The sequence below is a fragment of the Hyalella azteca genome, unplaced genomic scaffold (genome assembly GCF_000764305.2).
Source record: "Hyalella azteca isolate HAZT.00-mixed unplaced genomic scaffold, Hazt_2.0.2 contig5344, whole genome shotgun sequence".
Lineage (NCBI taxonomy): Eukaryota > Metazoa > Arthropoda > Malacostraca > Amphipoda > Hyalellidae > Hyalella > Hyalella azteca.
Genome location: NW_025935538.1, coordinates 135,145 through 155,151, shown reverse-complemented (window position 1 = coordinate 155,151; position 20,007 = coordinate 135,145). Strand labels below are relative to the sequence as shown.

At 36.8% G+C, this 20,007-nt stretch overlaps 1 protein-coding gene across 1 annotated transcript in view; it reads right to left on the bottom strand.

The window, feature by feature from the left end:
• Positions 1-6,067: 6,067 nt before the first annotated feature.
• The window catches only part of LOC108671740 (T-complex protein 1 subunit zeta), a 15,592-nt gene continuing 1,652 nt past the window's right edge, over positions 6,068-20,007 (bottom strand). Inside the window, exons 2-12 of the mRNA XM_018159311.1 lie at positions 12,439-12,502; positions 11,458-11,637; positions 10,731-10,943; positions 10,075-10,292; positions 9,687-9,802; positions 9,098-9,237; positions 8,612-8,791; positions 8,088-8,196; positions 7,227-7,401; positions 6,718-6,816; positions 6,068-6,287 (exon numbers count right to left, since the gene is read on the bottom strand). Coding sequence (XP_018014800.1) covers positions 6,747-6,816; positions 7,227-7,401; positions 8,088-8,196; positions 8,612-8,791; positions 9,098-9,237; positions 9,687-9,802; positions 10,075-10,292; positions 10,731-10,943; positions 11,458-11,637; positions 12,439-12,502 — 1,465 coding nt within the window. The 3' untranslated portion in view covers positions 6,068-6,287; positions 6,718-6,746. The remainder of the gene's footprint in view (positions 6,288-6,717; positions 6,817-7,226; positions 7,402-8,087; positions 8,197-8,611; positions 8,792-9,097; positions 9,238-9,686; positions 9,803-10,074; positions 10,293-10,730; positions 10,944-11,457; positions 11,638-12,438; positions 12,503-20,007) is intronic.

The window sequence follows — 20,007 nt, the reverse complement described above, 5'->3', positions numbered from 1 at the left end:
ATAATATTTTGTAATTATTCAAGTAAAGTAGAGATCCTCGTCAAAAATTGTCTAATCAACGTAAAAGTTTTGGAATTAGCAGGTATACAGCTAATTAGCACTCGGAATGTGTCACATCGAGAAACTTCAGTAGCGCGAAAATTCCTGATTGTGTTCAAGTTCTCATTCGGCCGCAATCTTTTCTTACACCGCCGATCAGTACGTATTAAAAATATTAAAATCAGAATTAAAAATACATATAGTCAATTTATTTAAGAATAGTATTATTTTCTCTAACTTTTGAGCTAAAATGGGAAATAATTTCACTTGGTAGTCAGTCTATAAATCCTAGTTACAGCTCGAAATTACTTGAAGCATTTGTACCTCCAAATACGTAGAAGAGAAGGTCGTCGCACTGTATGCCATGGAGTCATGATACTAACCTAAATAAATGTACGCGCGATAGGAGAATGGCCAGAATTGATAATAATCGCAATTATACTTTTAATTTCAAGCTCTAACAAAACACACACTAACATTCCATACAAAAAAAAAAAATGAACTGAGGACGTTCTATTAGGTAAGGGTTACATTTGTTATTGGAAATTTTCGGCAAGAGGAAACTATATTTTCTTAACATAACATAACATAACCTTTACATGTACGCCTTTAGTATTGAACCGTCGTAAATAAGAAAACGTCTATGACAAGAATGCAATGCAAATATATGAATCCCAAAAATTTACTGAAATTAAAATCAAACGAGTTTACTTGAAGGCTCAACTTCATAGATTAACGTATTTAGTTGCAAGTCTTTAATACACTTAATTACCAAATACTGGCCAAAATGCGGCATACTTGTAGTCACAAGAAGTAAAATGATCATATAGAATTATTTTACATCGTAGTAAAATGATCATATAAAATTATAACAATCACTTAAAATAGAACTTCAAACATTATTAATAACCTTTAGCTATTGAATACGACTACATACTTCGAATAAATATCGTGCACAATCGAGTCATCGATTGAATCCAGAAATAAATCAAACCCACATACACCGACCGATATATCTAAAAACTGAAATTTAGTAGGGATATTCATAGATCTAGAGGCGGGAAGTATCGCCCTGATAGCCGGTCATGCGACTATGGACTGAGCGAGATCACGCCACCGCTTATATAGGCTAGGCAGCTCTCGAAGCTACGAATGAACTATAGACTATCCCCGATTGATAGGAAAACTCGCGAGCGCTGATTATTAAGCTCCTCAAAAGGCCAAGTCATTCTTCGGATACTGATATTCATCATATACATAATAATGAGGCCTGATGATGTTAATACAAATAATTGAAACTTCATAAAAGACTTTTGGCAGTCTACTGCAAATCTAGATAACGGATAGTTGAATTTGCGCACTAAACAATACATTTGGGTAATTTTCAGATATGAAGGCATTTCGCGTAGAACATTGGCATATAATGCAAGATATTTCAATCACTTCAGCAAAAGGTACTACATTCTGAAAAAAAAAACGCATGTGCCGCCTAATGTTCGATTTTTCACACTACGCAGACCCAACCGTACTGCAGCACCACGTACCTGGCAGTACTGCAGTACCACGTACCTGGCAGTACTGCAGCACCACGTACCTGGCAGTACTGCAGCACCACGTACCTCAGTACTGCAGTACCACGTACCTGGCAGTACTGCAGTACCAAGTACCTGGCAGTACTGCAGTACCACGTACCTGACAGTATCGCGTGGTTCACATATTTCACAGTATCCTGAAGGTCACACATCACACACACTATACACCACAAAGCAGTGCAGAGACCTCATCCTGTATACAAGGGAAGCCCTGCAGACTCGAGCGCTGTGTGTATATGATAATCTGACTGCCCTAAGTGAGTCACGTGACACAACCGCCCAACCCACACACCTTGTGTTTAGGAAAAAAATAGTTACCGATACCCCTGCCCGATTTCTGACTCAAATATTTTTTTCATTTGGGTTCTCGATAAAATCCGCAATTTTTCATCGACATTTGGGTTCATTTTCGATTTTTAGGGTGATCTCCACAGCTGTAAAGTAACTTTTTGAACAATATAAGTGCCAGGTTACTGAGTTTTATATAAATAAATCACTAACGGGGTGAGCGATAAATATTTCCAGTGAGTCTGGGGTCAATCAAATCTAAAAGTGTTAAATATAGTGTGAAAAGAACCACAAATTCGGCAATTGATTTTCAAATAGCTGCTTTCATGAATTATTTAGGTACGATAACATCCACTCTTATCTTAGACGAATTTGACTCAGCTTTTTCTTTACTGCAGTGGAATTTTACAACACCAGACGTGTTACTAGCAGCATACTGCAATATGTCGCTTATCTCATTACATAAGCTCGCGTGACATCAAGCGACTACAGTAGTATATCGGAGGCAAGGCAGATCCCATTACAATATTAGAATACAGTGCTTGGGTGTTGACCTCCAGCACAAAGTTTGCACTACAAGTACAGCTCAATCTATCGTACGACTCGCACCATCCACTCGATCTGAGGACGCGCGACCGGTTCATAGCCCTTGTTTCTATGCCGGGTCTTCTGCAGCGAGCACTTAGGCTTAACAACGTGGTTTGCGGTCTGTTGTGATCACACTTGTTATATTATAATTTATAATATTAACGAAGAGTACGGAGTGATCATACAAGTTATTTCATTTATAATTTAGATTTTAGAATATTAACTGAGACTAGGGAATCATCATTCAGATTATTTGAAGTATAATTTACAATATTAACCGAGACTAGTAGAGATCGATGGCTGATAGGAATTAGCTGTTTTTGCATTATGAGAGTGTGAATCAAAATTAGGCAAGAAACCAAAATTTTGATGAGAATGTGTGTTAATCCCATTGGTACTGACGGAAATTTGGTCCCTGGGGAGCCTTTTATGCCAGTTTGCAGAAATTAGGAAGTAAATAAGGTAACAAATTACTAAGTTTAACTAAGTTTCCTGATATAGACGAAACATTTCGATTTAATTCCAATTTTTGAAAAGATCATACCTAGATTTTCCAAACTGCTACTAGAAAGCTTTGTTGTAATTTAGTCTGGCACTTTGTAAGCCGAGCAATTTACTAATGTTACGATTCAATCAGATTCAAGAAATAAGTTCTACAAATAGATAAAACTAATATTGGGAGGCCCTACTAATCAAATACCTACCTGTTAGGAGTTACGAGTTTATGACTTGGTCAGCTTATCAATCATATCAGCTCCGTAGTATAAGTATTTTCAAACTAAATACAGCAATCGCACACGAGAAATCAGCCGTTACGTTACTTAGGCCGTTATGTGTAGCTAAGCGAGTGTGGTCGTTTTCCAGTTACGGCCACTGACCGCGTATGAGATGTATTCGTTGTTTTGACAATTTTAAACTGAAATGATAAAAGTTAAAATCAGGATGTTTCTATGCGTCCGCAGTTTAGGCGCAAAAAAATCTGAAAACGAAATTCTTAATTTCCTGAGAAATTAAGAATTTTCTTGAATTTTAATTTTTTCTTGAATTTCCTGATATACATGCTGAGTCAATAATCTAGCCAACCTAAATCCTAAGGTAAAAAATAGTAAGAATGGAATGCTCTCAATGTGTAACAGCACATGACGTGGTATGGCCAGGGCGATCAAGCAACAGCAGCAGCAGGCCAGCAGCAGCGTGCCAAATCACCAGGACCACTGAAGCCTCCTAATCTGTCCCTACTCTACAGAAAAAAGGTCTGGGAAACGTTCCCTCCTCCTCGCCCTCCTCGCCATCAGTCCAAGGTATCTGTTGACAGAACCGCTAGACCGCGCACAATTTTATTATTTAGGGACGTGAGTTCTTAATACTCGTTGAAATTTATTTCATTTTTTTAATTAAATCAAAGTTTGATTACGGTTGTAGAAATAAAACAAAAATGGCATACCCATATTATCCCACCAGATTTTATACTATAATTTATAGTAGCAGTATCTGTCGTGGTAAGTTTTACAGGATACTTTCGTCATCATGATAAAATCTACGTGGATGTGTACCATACAAGTCGATGGTTCACGTAATAAATAGAAAAACTAATGCATTAAAAAAACTTAAGATCTTCATCATTCATTTCGTTCGTTTAGCCCTGCACGTTCAACCTATCTCGCCAAAAATACACATAATACAGCATACAAGCGATTAGATTTTCCTTAACCTTAAGAATTATATTTTATACTAGCGTTGGACTTGGAAGACAAAAAAGAAAACCACGGACTAGTAAATCCTACGTTACGCCTTACGGTCATAAATTCCGGGGATTCATTCACATTTCCAGGGTGAGTATCGATTAATTTTCACCAGATATCTAAACGTGTTTATGTGCACGTCCATATCTTAAAAAACTGACTATGCCAAAAAGTGAGAATTAACACATTATTTATCGTGCAATTATACGTGTCAATATTAAAGCTGGCCTTCCCAAGAATGAGTCAGTCCCGCCGCCAGCGTTTCGGAAATGTTCGATTGATAAACTCTAAGCCTGAGTAGCTAGGGAATGAAAACTGGATTCTGGACTATAGGTAGAAATCACGGCGCAGGGTATAGCTACATCTTTCGAAAACTTTAGAACATTTAATGATTTATGCTAGTAACTCTCGCAATCATACGATGAAAATTCGTTTACCTAGCAAAAATCACAGGATCGATAAGACCGAAGTTTGCACCAGTTAAAAATTCTTACACCTCTCAACAGTCACAACTAGATAACACTCTAACAGCAAATCAATTGGGGATATCATAGATGAATAGCTAAAAGCACAAAGTTTCTCTCACAACGGAAGCACAACGAAACTATAAATTTTTCACATTTTCAAATGGGCGCCCCGACACATACACCCAACTACCTTTCCCAACGGCTGTTGGCTGCTGACTGAACAGTCTGAACTTCTTGGTCTTTCATTACTCCTCCATTGACTTCACAGGGGTCAGTTCTGCGCAGGCTCAGCTGATCGGTGAGCAGAAAACGCCCAAGTTTCTCAAAATCCCTCTAATTTATACCATATGTATTAGGCCGGGAAGATACAAAAACGTAATTTAAAATTTATTTCTTATCATATAGCTACTCCGCTTTCTTCACTTATCGTCAACTATTGGGTAATTCTCACCGAATCGACATTTTTAGTACAATTAACTAACTCATTAGTTGCAGGCCCAGCAGTGAATGAACAATACAAATTGCATTCGCTAATCTGACACAAATTGCCAACGAATATAATTAAAATCGGGCGAAAGCATGAATTTAAAAAAATATATAAATTAAACAACAAAGGCCCATATCGATCATTTCAAATTTAATATCCCGCAACACATGCAAACCGAAAGTATGTGTGAGCGTCGTTTCAAACAGGACAGTTTAATATATATCAAGAAATAAGACGACCAACGCAAGTTAATTATTGTCCAACTACATCTGAATATTGCACGTCAATTCTTCTTCAATTTTAGTCTGTAAAAATCCATAATGGATCCGATCGATTGTTACCCCAATGCACCAGGGAACACTCAAAACCCCGAAGTTCGTAAATTTAATGCGAGTTAAATTTATTATTTCAAAATTTAAGAGCAGATTGAACTCGCCGATTTTTGGAATACTTTCAGGGAAAGCTATATAACGCCTGTGTTCCAAGGGCGTGGAATTGAACAGGGAAGCGCAGCCTTGACCCACCTATTTGATCACATACCAGCCCTGAATACAACACGCAGTCTTGTCACATTTAATTGTCATCAAGAGAACAAGAAGATCATATTTCTATACGCAGTAGGCTACCCAGAAGTACTTACACAATACTGAACTTCAAAACTTGGCTCATATGACATCAAGTATTTGACAATTTTATTTAAACAAATACAAGTTTCGTATGAAATACGTTCGGTACTTTCAGAATATTGATTTAATATGATTAAACTCTATAAATTTAATTTAAATTCATGTCATGTGGTCTAGCCACGCAGGAGCCGCAACAAGGAACAACTCTCCGAGTTTTTCAGGATATAGAACCAAGCTCCACGTTACGTTCATTTTATTAAATAAATTCGAGTGCAGACAATGGTTAGGGAGATCAATTAATAGGCGGAATGGACAAAACAAAACATAGGGTGTTAATAGTAACGGAAGTAAGGGGCACTGGGACAGCCGTACGTTTTCTAAACTGAAGTCGACACAGCGAGTGGTTAGTTCCGTTGAAGGCGATGAGAAAGTCGACTTCTTCACGTGGCGGACGTTGTCTGATGAGAGAGTATGAAGAGTTGAATTGACGACATATTTACCACTTTTAGTGCAAAGCAACAGTATATTAAACGTTGTCTGATGAGAGAGTATGAAGAGTTGAATTGACGACATATTTACCACTTTTAGTGCAAAGCAACAGTATATTAAAAACTATCTGATGGAAACAAAACTGTCAAGTACCATATGTCACAGAGTAGAGGAACCTCTAGATAAAAATTAGTACATCCGATTCAATTGACTTTAATGGCAAATCAATATTTAAATTACGCAACATAACAAGAAGATGATAATACCGGAATTGTTCATTCATGTGAATTTTATAGTCGATAATTTCCTCGGGTGTCACTCAGCACTTCAAACCATAATACAACGCGATTGAATTGGGCGGACACAACAGGACTGAAAATTCGATCGAGTTTCGCTTACCGTGCGGGCGACCTCGACTGTATCAAGGATTATTTGAGCTGCGACAGGCCAGCTCTCATGATCTCGTCCACGATGAGCAGGTTGCGAGCGATAACAGTGCTGGAAATAATAGAAAACGTTACTAGTGTCACTACACTAATAAAATTACCCAAAATTTTAAATCACATCAAGTTAACAGCTCACATTTTAACAGAACAGCGAGAAGTCAATACTCCAGATATACAAGTCTTTATTTCTCAACGGCAAAGAAATTATATTGATTAAACCCCAGAAAAAATACTTTGATTTTAGTCGGCGACATTTAATGCAAATGATTATTTAAAATTACGTTCACAAAAAGCTCGATAAAGCATCAAATGCTCATAGCTAGAATAAGACTAACAAATTTTTGCATGAACACATAAAAATATATGAAGGTAGATAAAATATCGCTTGAAAACAGAATAGTTTGAGATAAGTTTAACATTTCTTTGTAGGTTGTAAAGAACACAAAGAACCTGGTAACTGACCAAGCATCAAGCATGTGCCTCTTGACGCAGTAGTTGTCATAGACGCCAGTGGCCACTGGGTCCATGGAAGATCCAGTATCTAAGTCAAGCCCAACGTAGGTGCCTTCAGGAGCAACTTTCTGGCCTTCGGAAAGCTTTACCAGACAGTCCAGAGCATCGTGTCCGCTGTTCTGTGCTGCAGAAAGAGAAAAGAAATCAAAATTATTTCAATTATTCATCTGTGTGACAAAAAAAATTTATTTGAAAAAAAATGAATACATAACAAATTGTTTTCATACAAGAATTAAGAATTAACCGTTTCTAGCATAAGAATGATACCCTATTTAGTAAATCAAGTCACCGTCAATTCACCCGTCAGGCAAACTTAGTTACTCGATTACGCTGATGGGAATTCTTACAAGTTTGATCTTTGAAACAGACTCATGAAAATAAAAGAAGCTAAGCCCTGGTGATTATAGCAAGAAAAGAACTTTAGACCGTATACAGAGAAAAGAGTAGTAGTAGTAGTAGGTTTCTAGCGCTTCAGAAAATCTTGATCTATTTCGCGCCGAAGGTCAGACACAACGTCGTCGTTCTCGTGCGCTTCAGGCTTGTAGGTTAGTCCACTCGGGCAGAGAAAAGAACTTTAGACCGGCTTTAGGGGAAATATCTTAAAGAAAAATTTTATTATTAGGGAAGATATTTCAAAGAACAAACGGCAGTAAACCGTACCCAGGGTTTGAGGGAAGATATTTCAAAGAAAAAACGGCAGTAAACCGTACCCAGGGTTTTAGGGAAGATATTTCAAATAAAAAACGGCAGTAAACTGTACCAGGGTTTTAGGGAAGACATTTCAAATAAAAAAACGGCAATAAACCGTACCCAGGGTTTTAGGGATGACGAGAAGAGCATCAGCAAACGCCCTGACGCCGTAGCGAGCACGCCCGTTGACTTGAGACTCGGCGGCCACCAGCGCGTTGTAGCAAGCAAACTGCAAGTTATAGTTAAGAATGATCAAGCAATTAACTGCAAGAAACCGGTGGTAAAGAAACACATCCTACCAGTGGAGTTTAGACTTTTACGACTGAGCGCGACTTTCAATGAATTATAACTGATACAAAATTGCCTATTCTCAATGTTTCATCTGATATGCATTGCTGACTGATTTACGTTTTTCAGTTAAGTCAAGGCAGAACAAGGTTTTGCTCCCAAAGTTTGCATTAGGGCGTTCAAGGAAATTTCAACTATAGCTCCAGAAAAAAACATGAGTAAGCTCACTAATCTCATTTTTGATCTCTAAACCATGCAGCTTCCATAATTTAAATTATAATGAATCCAAAACAATAGAAAGCATCAAAATATTGGGAAAAAATTTGATGATCGACATTTCGAGAAATTTACAGTACCTCAAAAGCCCCTGCACCAGGCACCAGAGCTCTGTCCTCGAGGGCGTTCTTGATCGCTCTAAGCCCATCCCTGAGGGCGTCTTTGTTCTGCTGCAGCGTGTGCTTGTACGGCCCCTTGAGCAGCACTGTCACACTCTTGGGGTTCTTCACTTCCTCTACAAACGTGTACTTATCTTCACCCTGTCGTCAAGAACAGCAAGTTACAGTACAGTGAGTACACAATTGGTGATAATTTTCCACTATAACAACAGATGTGAGTAATACGGTACTGAATATATAACACCCAAATATTAACGGTCAGATATCACAATTAAAAGCCTACCAGGATAATATATTCCAATTGCAACTAACAGATATCACAATTCAAAAACCTACAAGGTAACAAGGTAATCCACCGATTACAACTAATGGATATCACAATTCGGAAACTTACAAGGATAATACACACTAACTAAAATTAAAGATTACCACGACATAGAAACTTACAAGGACGTGTTCGTAGATATGGCCAGCATAACCAAGCGAGGCTTCATCAAGATCTTCAAAGCTGTTGACAGCAACACCTCCGCACGCCAGCACCAAACGCTCCATGTTACGCCGCTTCGCTCGTCGCAAACCCAGGATGCCTGCACATCAAAATACTTAAAGAACATCGCTGTTTTAGCTCATCACGGCGCACTACTTACGGAATTTTTTTTCTTATCAAAATGTTAAAAAAATTGACAGGATCGTCTGCTTATTCAGTTAGTAATATCATCATAATTGAAGAAGAATAATGAAAAAGTACAATATCATCATGAAGATTGAATGGAATTTAACAAATAAAATTTAGCTTCACGTTAAGCAGTAATATTTTTATAGAAGACATAATCAAAGTAAGATAAGAAAAAATTAGATATTTAAAAACCATTTAGTTACGAATTTGAATGTAATAGAATGAATTTTGCGTGATGCAAATTCGTGTGCCGTATTGTGCTGAACCACGAGAATTATGATTGATGGACATTGTTTTTACCGTCGAATTTAGGTCGGCAATGACGATGTCTTAAATACATTAAACCCTTCATTTTGTTACCTTCTTTTGCGAGCATATCCAAAGAAATTGGATCGATGCCTTTCTGGTTAATGACCACGAAAGACTGGTCAGGGGACTTGCAGACTTTCTTCTTTAGTTCCACCACGGCTTTGACTCTGGCAGGATACATACATTTCATCATAAAACATTTTCATTTGAATTCGAAACCCAGGCTATATTCCATTGATTATGATACAAATTTTTGAGTCCATAAGGTATGGTTACTCAGATTAGCACTTTTACATACTCAAGATACGAATGCATCAAGCTTTAGAGCAGCAAATATTGTTAAAGGATTTTACTTCATGTGAAAACAATAAAGACTGGCTGTTTATATCAAATCATTGCACCCACGATATTTCAATCAATACCACTAAAGAAATCTCACCTCTTTTCAATGAACTCGCGCTCAGCTGACACAAGCTTGTCACGCTCCTCGGCGCTCTTGTAGAAGAAGCCCGAGTTGACCTCAGTTTTCTCGTACTCCATAGAGACGTTGCAGGTGAGAACAAAGGCGTTGTGTACGCTCTTTGGCATGTCAGGATGTCTGCCGCCATGATCCAATACCAAGCCTCGCACAAGTGTGCTGTCCAGGTCAGTTTTATGCTGCAACAACACCAAATTTCAATGCATTTTCTTACGTAGTTACCAGATGAATTGATTAGTCAAAAGAAGCGTTAGCTTTGCATTTTAACATGTATTATTTATCTAAAATCAAGGTTAGATGAAATAGAGTAAATGAACACCTACTATCACGCAGTACTTTGCTGGTTTAATTATTTTGAAATGCACTTCTGGCCCATTTTTAATTTCGTCATGCTATGTGATGAGTAGAATTAAGGCATTAAAAACTTGAAGAAAATGGTAATATTAAAGAAAAAAAATTTACTTCATATAAAAACTGTACATATTGAGACGAGTGTAACAATTCATTCTAATTTTAAACAGACTTTTGTTTCAAAACACGCAATATAAAGTATGACTTATAAACCTAGACATTGTTAAAAGCAAAATAACTCTTTGGCCGTAAACACAACATCATACCTTCATTTCCATGATCTCAACCATATGCAGGTCCAGCTCAGCATCAGGTTTCCTGATGGCCTCGACAGCATCACAGCAGACAGTGGTGAGCTGCTTGGCCATCACGGCGGCCACTTTGCTGGCCAGTGCTGTGTGCGCCACAGCTTCCAGCTGCTCACGAGTCAAATCCGGGCACGGGATGCTCATCTTCTTCAGCACATCCATTGCCTTCAGCTGAAAAATAAAAATTTGGTGAGCAGGAATTGAGCTTCATGTTAAGCAGAATATATTACAAATTAGCATGTTGGCCCGGCATTGCCCAGGCTTGATAATTTTTGCAATTTCATAACCTTGTTATTCCCATCATCCCTAATTGAGTTACTATTAATAAGGCTTCTGTATTATCACTTACATATGCACTTGAATTTTAAAGAAGATTATTAATTTGGCTTATTTGCTGAAAAAATGATAATTATAGGCCCAAGATATGCACTTTTGCTTCAGGGTTAGTATAAAATAATCAGATAATTCACTTTTACCTCTTATGATAAAAAATTCATTCCCAACAGTAATTAGCCATGCAAGTATTTTAGAGCTGAAAGAACCATTACTCCATAAGCAATTATGCAGTTAACTCAGTCACTCAAATAATCAGTCCATTTACTTTAGAGTAAAGAATACTCAAAGGTATAACTGTAGGAAATAACAGTCAGAAAAGCCTGTGTATACTTTTAATATGCAAACAAACCTTAGCAATATCAAAGCCCTCAGCAATGATTCTAGGATGGAGACCATCTTGTATCCTGGAGTCAGCTTGCTTGAGGAGTTCACCTATGATGAGCACTGTGGAGGTGGTGCCATCACCAATGATGTCGTCTTGTGCTGTGCAAGCTTTGGCTATCAGGGATGCTGTTGGATGCTGGATTTGCTGTAAGTAGAGATGGTAGTTAACAAAATAAGTTGAAGTAATTAAAGAACAGGAGATCATTTTGGAAAGTTTCACTGTGCTCACAGAGCTCATAAATATCACCCACAATCCTCAAAAACATGCATGTTTTTTGTAATATTTCAGAGTACAGATTAAAGAATTAGATCATCCAATGTTAATTATAGAATGTATCACTGATACAATTCATGAATTTGTGAGGTTGTCTACATCCCAAATGTGCTCCACAATTTGGTAATGTTAATAGCATAGTCAGAAACAGTAAATTGTTATTGATGCACTTGTCCAAATAGTACTAGAATTAGTGTCATTTCTCATATTGAATAGCTACTCAAAAATCCAGAAAATTATTTACAATTTTGTGCAGTTTTTTCTGTTGGAACAAAATCAGAGAGCAGAATCAAGAGTAATAGCAAACTCAAAGCTTGTTGTCTGCATTAAATTTAATGCTAAATACCTATCCTCAAGTGGCAAACTAAACATCCATATAATTGATGCAGATAATCATCCAAGAAGAGTAATGAGGAAATAGTATGATTAAGCACTGGTTTTATATCCCAATAGATCCAATCTTCTAATTTTTGTACACAACTCTGCCCAAAAAACGTGGCAGGCAAGGCCATAAAAATACTTGCATATCCTTGACAGTTCCTAAACAATTATTCCTATTTGCAGTAATGTTAAGGGATCGATCAATAATAATTTTAGCCTTGCAAACATTTTCGACTCAATTCCTACAATAAATCAGCAACAGAGATATAAAAGAACTATAGTTAGAATTACCATTTCATGAAGGAGAATATTTCCATCCTTAGTAATTTTTAGGTCTCCAGATCCTGAAACCAACCTGAAAAATGGAAGAATTCATCATTATTAGAAGATTTTGTTCAGTAACATTTAATTTTAAGTAAACAGAAGAGTAACACATAGAAAGGAGACCATCAAATACAATGATATTTTAGGTATATATATGTGGCTCTTTTATAGCCACTTAACTCTTGTTGTTGGCTCAAAAAGGACTTGGAGTTTTAATTGTTTTCATGCCTGCAAAAATGATGGAATCCACTTGAAGCTTGGAATTTTTTTTCTATACTATGCACAGCCAGGATAACCAAATCCAGTATTTATATCTAAAATGTTGCCAGTGTTAAGCCAATTTGGACAATTGGGAAGAATTTTGTAAAAAATTTGCATGTAAAAACAATCCTTTCAATGGTAATTTTCAAAAATCACTTGGGAGAACTTGTCTATCATTTACACTGAAGAAATTGGGGAGAACCACAGGAATGAGTGGAATAGTCTCGAATCATAGGTGTATTCATCTCATTTCCTAGTGGCTGGGTTATTATTTAAATTATTTTGCTTCATATATTCAAGAGCGAGTCAGCCTGCCAACTCAATCAGTTCCAAAATACCAGCTATGTATAAAAAAAATTGTGCCAGATTAATAGACAAAATATGTGCACTTGTTAATATATTACACCTCCCACATTCCTCCCTGCTGAGGTGGCTTGGCCCAATTTACATTTTGGTTTGTGAGCATTATTTGGATATTTGATTTTCATTATGGCCTGAATTAAGTTTACAATCTTGTAATATTTTCAATTTTTATCAGCAAACAATGCAAATTTACCCATATGTTGAGTTTGGCAATTGAGTCAGCAGAGATGCCAACATAAGCTTCATAGGCCCAATGTGTTGCCAGTATTATTAAGGATTTGTTGCCAGAACTACCTACTTAATCCTTAAAGACTTCTTGCTAAAAATGCATGTAAATTGGTGTAATATATACATATTCATATTAGTTGGCAGAAATATTTTTTGTTTACATGCATACAATCTTTTTTTATGGAGGAACTTTTTGGCTCAAAATTTGCCTGTCATATCCTGTTCACATGTATTGTGTACTTCTGTTAAGCTAAGTTCCATCATTCAATGCTTCTCTTAACTTTAAAATGAATATTCTTACATTTGAAACATCATTAATATATAATACTTACTTGCTAAACCTCCCTTTTGATCTACCAACATCATCTAAAGAATTGATCAGCTCCTTGAAAATTGTAATACATTCCGTGGTCATTAGTTGCATGCTTATATATAAAAATATTCTAAGAGAAATGTGTTGGCAAAATCTGAAGACATGAATTGAGATGCTTATTTGTTGCCCAGGATCTTTAGATATTTGCTCACAGTCACCACCCTGGACCTTTACTTTCTATCATCTGATTTTTCAAATTCACTGGTATTTTTATAAAGAATTCTTATGCTCACCAGCTGCCTGACAGGCTGACTAGGCAACAGCCAGGAGGCATTAGCAAAGATCATTCCTTATTTGCACAATTTCTCTTCTCATCCTAGATCTGGGTGGCCAACAAGCAGCCTCTTTTATTCAGGGTCACATAAGAAATGTGAATGAGAATTAGGGATATACATTTCAGCACAAGTTTTTTAACATCAAATGCATATGAAGTAGACAATTTGATATATGAAAAGCACCTAAGTACCGTAAACTGGGGTAACTTAGACCACTTTTTTTCAAAATGATGCCATTTTTTTACTAGATAAGTTAAACTTAAATTGAAACATGCAAAATACAGGTCTATACTCTAGCTTTACTCTCCGTAAATTGCTGGCTCCTGCCTCTCATAGTTTTGATGTAATTTGAAAAAAAAGTGATGGTCTTTGTTACCCCAGCTCCTGGGGTTTCTATGACCGGGTGGTAAAATCAATTTTATTTTTTGGTAAAATAACTCCAAATAACTCCTACATAAAATATGTTATATAGGTACCTATGGTAATTTTAACTTAATTTCCAAGCTGGTCAATGTTACCCTGTCATGGCTGCCATTAGGTGGTCAAAGTTACCCCATTGGGGGGCGGCACCCCCCATTTGCAAGCTATGACACTTTTCTAAAATTTGTCTTTTGCATATGTAACTAGAAGAGTTCTACTACACTGCATCAAAACCTGGAGTTATTTTACCAAAAAAATGAAAAAATTGGAGGGGGTACTCCAACAGGCTTTAAATAATAGCTCTTTTTCGTGGGTCACATTTCAATTTTTTAACCTATTAGATATGCAAACTTTTTAAATCTTTCTATTGTGTTACATAGCCTCAGTATTACGCCTTTGATGGCCATTGACAAAATTTTTCTATGTCGAATCGTTTTTGAGTTTTGGGGGTTTTTGTTAAAAAAACGAAAAGTGGTCAAAGTAACCCCATTTTACGGTAAATGACAAGTGCTCATCTGGGAGAACTACACAGACCTCACAGGAAACTAGTGACCAGAACATTGCAGCAGCAAAAACCAATCAGCTGCAGTTGAACAAACTCTCATTCATTTGATTCTGTTACAAGTATTCCTTTCAATGGTAAACATACAAGAGCTTTCTTTTCTCTGTCAATAGGGGCTGCTCACATGTTGAGATTTGGATTACGATTGAAGCACAGCTTGAGATTATATATACCACACTTCAAGACATGGCTTTGAATAAAACAAGAAATTATTTTCAAATTATAATTGTAGATAGCAGCAATAAATGTTTTTTTAGGTCAAATTTTGGCCTTGCTTTTACAACACTTCCCTTTAAGATCACTTCTTGTTGTTTGTTTGTCTGCTACAAATCTTATAATCAATATTTAACACACTTCTACCTGTCCAATCGATCTGAAATTTTGCCCACTTGCATAAAGTTGGAGACAGTGCATAAATTGATTGACAGTAAAAATGATTTGAAAAATTTTAAAAAAATATATTGTTAAAAAATTTTCAAACAATTTTTTTAATATCTAAAAATCATTTTACATGTTTAACATCAGAGACACTGGCCTCTACTGAGTCTTGTCTTTAGAAAGTAAATTTTTAAACACATTATTTTCCCACTAAGAAAATTTGTCTGCATGAAAGAACACATTTGTTTCAAGTGCAGACTCACTTGCGGTAGAATGTCTTGGTGGGACAGGTTTATTTGACACGCAAGGTAAGAGGGACATCTGGAAAGTAGTACCCATTTGCGTCGCAGTACCCGTTTGCATTGAAACAAATTGCCGCATGTGCAGTTCAGATGCTTTCAGTGGAGTGTCTGCTGCCTCTGTGTAATGTTGTGTGATGCAAGTGCTGAGTGTGTTGTTGCTCCGTGTGTAATCATGTTTTAGAAATAGAGAATGCCACCAGTTGTGAGGTTAGGGCTGTAATTAAATTTCTCAACACAAGAAATGTTCACGCTTGTGACATTTCATCATCAATTAAATGAGGTGTAAGGAGTCTAAAGGAGATAATGTCATGGATGAATCATCTGTTTGCTGCTGGTGTCAAAACATCAACTTGGGGAGGGAGCTAGAATACCCATGATGATGAGAGCATTCAGGGTGGCCTTCAGTCATTACAGACAAATTGGTAACTCAGTCAACAAAGTCACGAGGAACAATCGGCAAGTTACGGTTGATGAAATTGTGAAAGACCATTTGCATTATGCAAAAATTGGTGCAAGGTGGGTCCCTTTCATGCTTACTGATGAACACAAAGCCAAGCGTATGGCTGCAGCACTGACTTTTTTGGAACGTTATTCTGTTGAAGGAGACTTTTTCTTGACTTGCATAGTCACTGGTATGGAGTAAATGACAGTCTACGGAGTGGCATCATCCACATTCACCAAACAAACCCAAAAAATTCAAGATGATACTGTCTACCCAGAAACACATGGCAACCATTTTCTGGGATCAGCAAGGTGTACTGCTCATTGATTTCATGACCCGTTGACACAATCAATGCCCAGGCATTTTGTGCAACATTAAAAAATTATGGAGGCAATTCAAAATTGATGGCAAGGTTGATTTTCATTCTTTCTCCTGCATGATAATGCCAGGCCACATATGGCTTGGATATCACAACAACTTCTCCAAAAATTCAAGTGGGAAATTTTCAACCATCCACCCTACACTCCGCACTTGGCTTCTTATGATTTTCATCTGTTTACCAAACTCAAGGACTTCATGGCAGGGACAAAGTTTCAAAATGATGAAGAACTGAAAAAACTTGTGACTGCTTATCTCAATACACTGGCAGCTGAGGAATGTGACACTGGTATACAAAAACTCATGACACAATATGACAAATGCTTAAATTTGTCAAGATTACGTAGAGTAGTGTAATGCATGTTCTTTTCAATAAACATGTTTATATTTGTTAATATTTACTTCCTTTAGTTCAATTACCCAAAAGGTACTACTTTCCAGATGTCCCTTGTATGTGAACAAGTCCAATGAAGAAGAGTAACAGGCTAACTGGTGATCTGCTTAGCCTCCTGTGGCAGTTTGACCCAGTGTGACAGGTTGATTTGTAGTTAGGAATTACACATGATACTGATAATATAAAACATGTTGATAATGGTCAAGTGAGTTTTTTACTAGCTTATTGAGTGTGCTTGAGTTTTATAGTTTGCGGGCTCCTAACATGAGCTAATATGCTGTAAAAATTCTGTTAATAAGCTCTGCTAAAGTGCTCTGATAATGGGTGCTAATGTGTTGTTTTAATGTGCTTTATAAGGCCTGCTAATGTGCTTCACCAACATATATGCTGACATGCTACGCTGACGTACTATGATATGCATGATGCATTATGCAATTTTTAACTTATAATTAAAAAGGGTATTTCTTGGAATAATGCTACCTTGAACATTGTGTCTGATAATACTTATGATAGCAGGGACAACAGTGGGAGTACAAAAATGTATTCTGGGTGTTTGATAATGACAATGGGATTATCTAATCAAAGGGATTATATACCTATCATCAGCAACACAGGGCAGATTTGCAGGCTGCAAAAGCAACCAGTGCATGGCAAAACATTTATTCAACTTGCTTGTATACAAAAATACGATCTTAGTAATTTTCTAGACAAAATTTTAGTAAACAGGCAAAGAATTAATCAGCTAACTTAGTATGTTTATTTTAAATAAGATACTTCAAATAGAAACATGGGCTTTATATTTATATTGGGAAACTGTCATGAAAATTACAATTTACAATTATGAAATATTTACAGAGAAGTTTCAAGGTAAAAAACAAAAAAAAAAAAAGCAATAAAAATTGTTGCATCTTTGTCAAATGTTTTATAGAGGAAAAGATAATTTTATCACAGTCATTTCTTAACAAAAGAAAAAAATGTAGTACTCTCCTTATTGTTAGTCTCAATTTACTAAAAAATTTGTTTGAAAAAATGAGAATACATGGAAATATGAATGCATGTATGATGGTAGTAGAGGTGGGGACCTTCTGTTTTGTGTGAGGGCAGGGGCACTTGGTATTAAGGGGACCCATCACCCTTCGTAAAAACTCCTATAGTTATTATCCGATCATCAAGAAACTTCACATACACACGTAAAATGTTTAAAAAATAACATTTTGCTCCTATGAATTTTCGAAAAAATAGATAGAAAACGTGATATTCATAGAAAACGGCAAAAAACGGGTACTATAGAAAATCTATCTCCTCCTACAAATATCGTCCTACAACATCAAGACACATATCATTCGTATCGTAAAGACCATACCTATCAACTCTGCCATCCCTTTTTTTCATTTTCCCCACAGTTTTTTTGCGCATTTTTCCCATTTTTCCCTGCCCTCCCCCCTTCTCCCCCATATATAAGACGAACCATGCACAAGTTCAAAAAAAGAGATGGCAGAGTCGATATGTATGGTCTTTACGAATCGAATGATATGTCTCTCATTGCTGTAGCTTGAAAACTGTAGGAGATAGGTTTACAAAAAGACAAAAAAATGAAAATTCAAATTTTTCAGGGGAGCCAAATAAAGTAAAATTCATTGAAAACAGAAGAATATGCCCAAAAAAGTCTTGATATTGTAGCCCAAGTTTTCCCTTTGCCAATTATTTGCATTCAGGGTACCAGCACGCATCTTTAGACCTATTTGTGTCTAATTTAACGTGAATAATAAGCAATAAATGGGACTTTTCATATATATAAATAAATATATAAAATATTCATTTTACATAACTTTACAACTGCATTACGCAAAAACGATTGCATGTACATCCATGGTAGAAGCTTTGTTGAACCAGTCTTGTTTGTAGCTTTCAAATGTGTGCAAACACTTTGCAATTAACCTAAATAATGACATAAAACATCTTACGCAAAAACTATAGCACGCACAGACATGAGGTAAACTGCATTAGACGCGCCTTTTCAGCAGCTACAAAATGAGTCAAGAAAACAGAAAAGCCAAAATTTCCGATTTTTAGGGTGATGGGTCCCCTTAATGGACATACATACTGGTGGAATGAGAGGAGGGAAGATAAATGTTTTATGTGTGATGGGGATGAGAAGGAAACTGTGGAGCACTTGCTGAAGCCTGATGGAATGTGGGGGCATAGAGCATCAGTCTATGATGGAGATAATTCTGAATGAGGGAGGTGAGATTAACAAAATGGGGCATGAGAGAACAAGCAAAGAGTGGATGGCAATGATTGTGGGTCTGTCTGAAGAAGACACTTCGGCCATGTTTGAGAGTGTGAAGAGATATTTGGAAAATGTGTGGAGGTTGAGAGAGAGGAGGATGATAAGAGTGGGGTCTTCAGGAGTGGAGGGTTGAGAGGGGAGGGTGGGAAGGCAAAAGTGACTGTGCCAAATGTTTTAGTACATTTTTTCTGTTTATTAGGATGTTGACATGCATAACCAAATATTTTGGTCTTTCAGGATTTTGTGAATACATATTAATTGAACTTTTTGTTAATTTTCAAGTGTGATGTAAATTTTTACCTAATTTTTTGACACTAGGTTGTGACTGGAGGTCACCACACATGCACACACCCAATTCCAATTCCTGTCACTCAACCGGGTCCATGGTCAGGAAGATGTGCCAGGTGCGCGGAAATTTATTTTGTCATTTTAACGACCTGCGCAGTGCGCCGTACTACGTTGGTAAAAAAATGTGCCATGCGCTGTACTTTAGAAAGCTAAAATAGTTCTATTTTAGTCGACAATATACGCGAGTATATTGACTACGCGAGTCGAACTGACAATAATAAAATGTAAGACATGTCCGGGTTACTTCTGACTCTTCCGGTTGTCCACCTTGTCGGATATGGAACGTACGGTAATCGTAAACTGCGGCTGTTATACATACGAAATGTAAACAGACGGTGTTCAGTGTTGCCATATGACTTTGGAGAAAATTTCTTCTAAAATAAAGATGGCCGGGATTGCACGAACACGTGCGCGAAGATAATCAATTTTCATTACATTGCGCCAACTCTGCACAGCAATAGCTTAAAAAAAGTGAAAATGCGCGGGAAAATTCACCGAAAACATACATCATCCTGAGTGTGG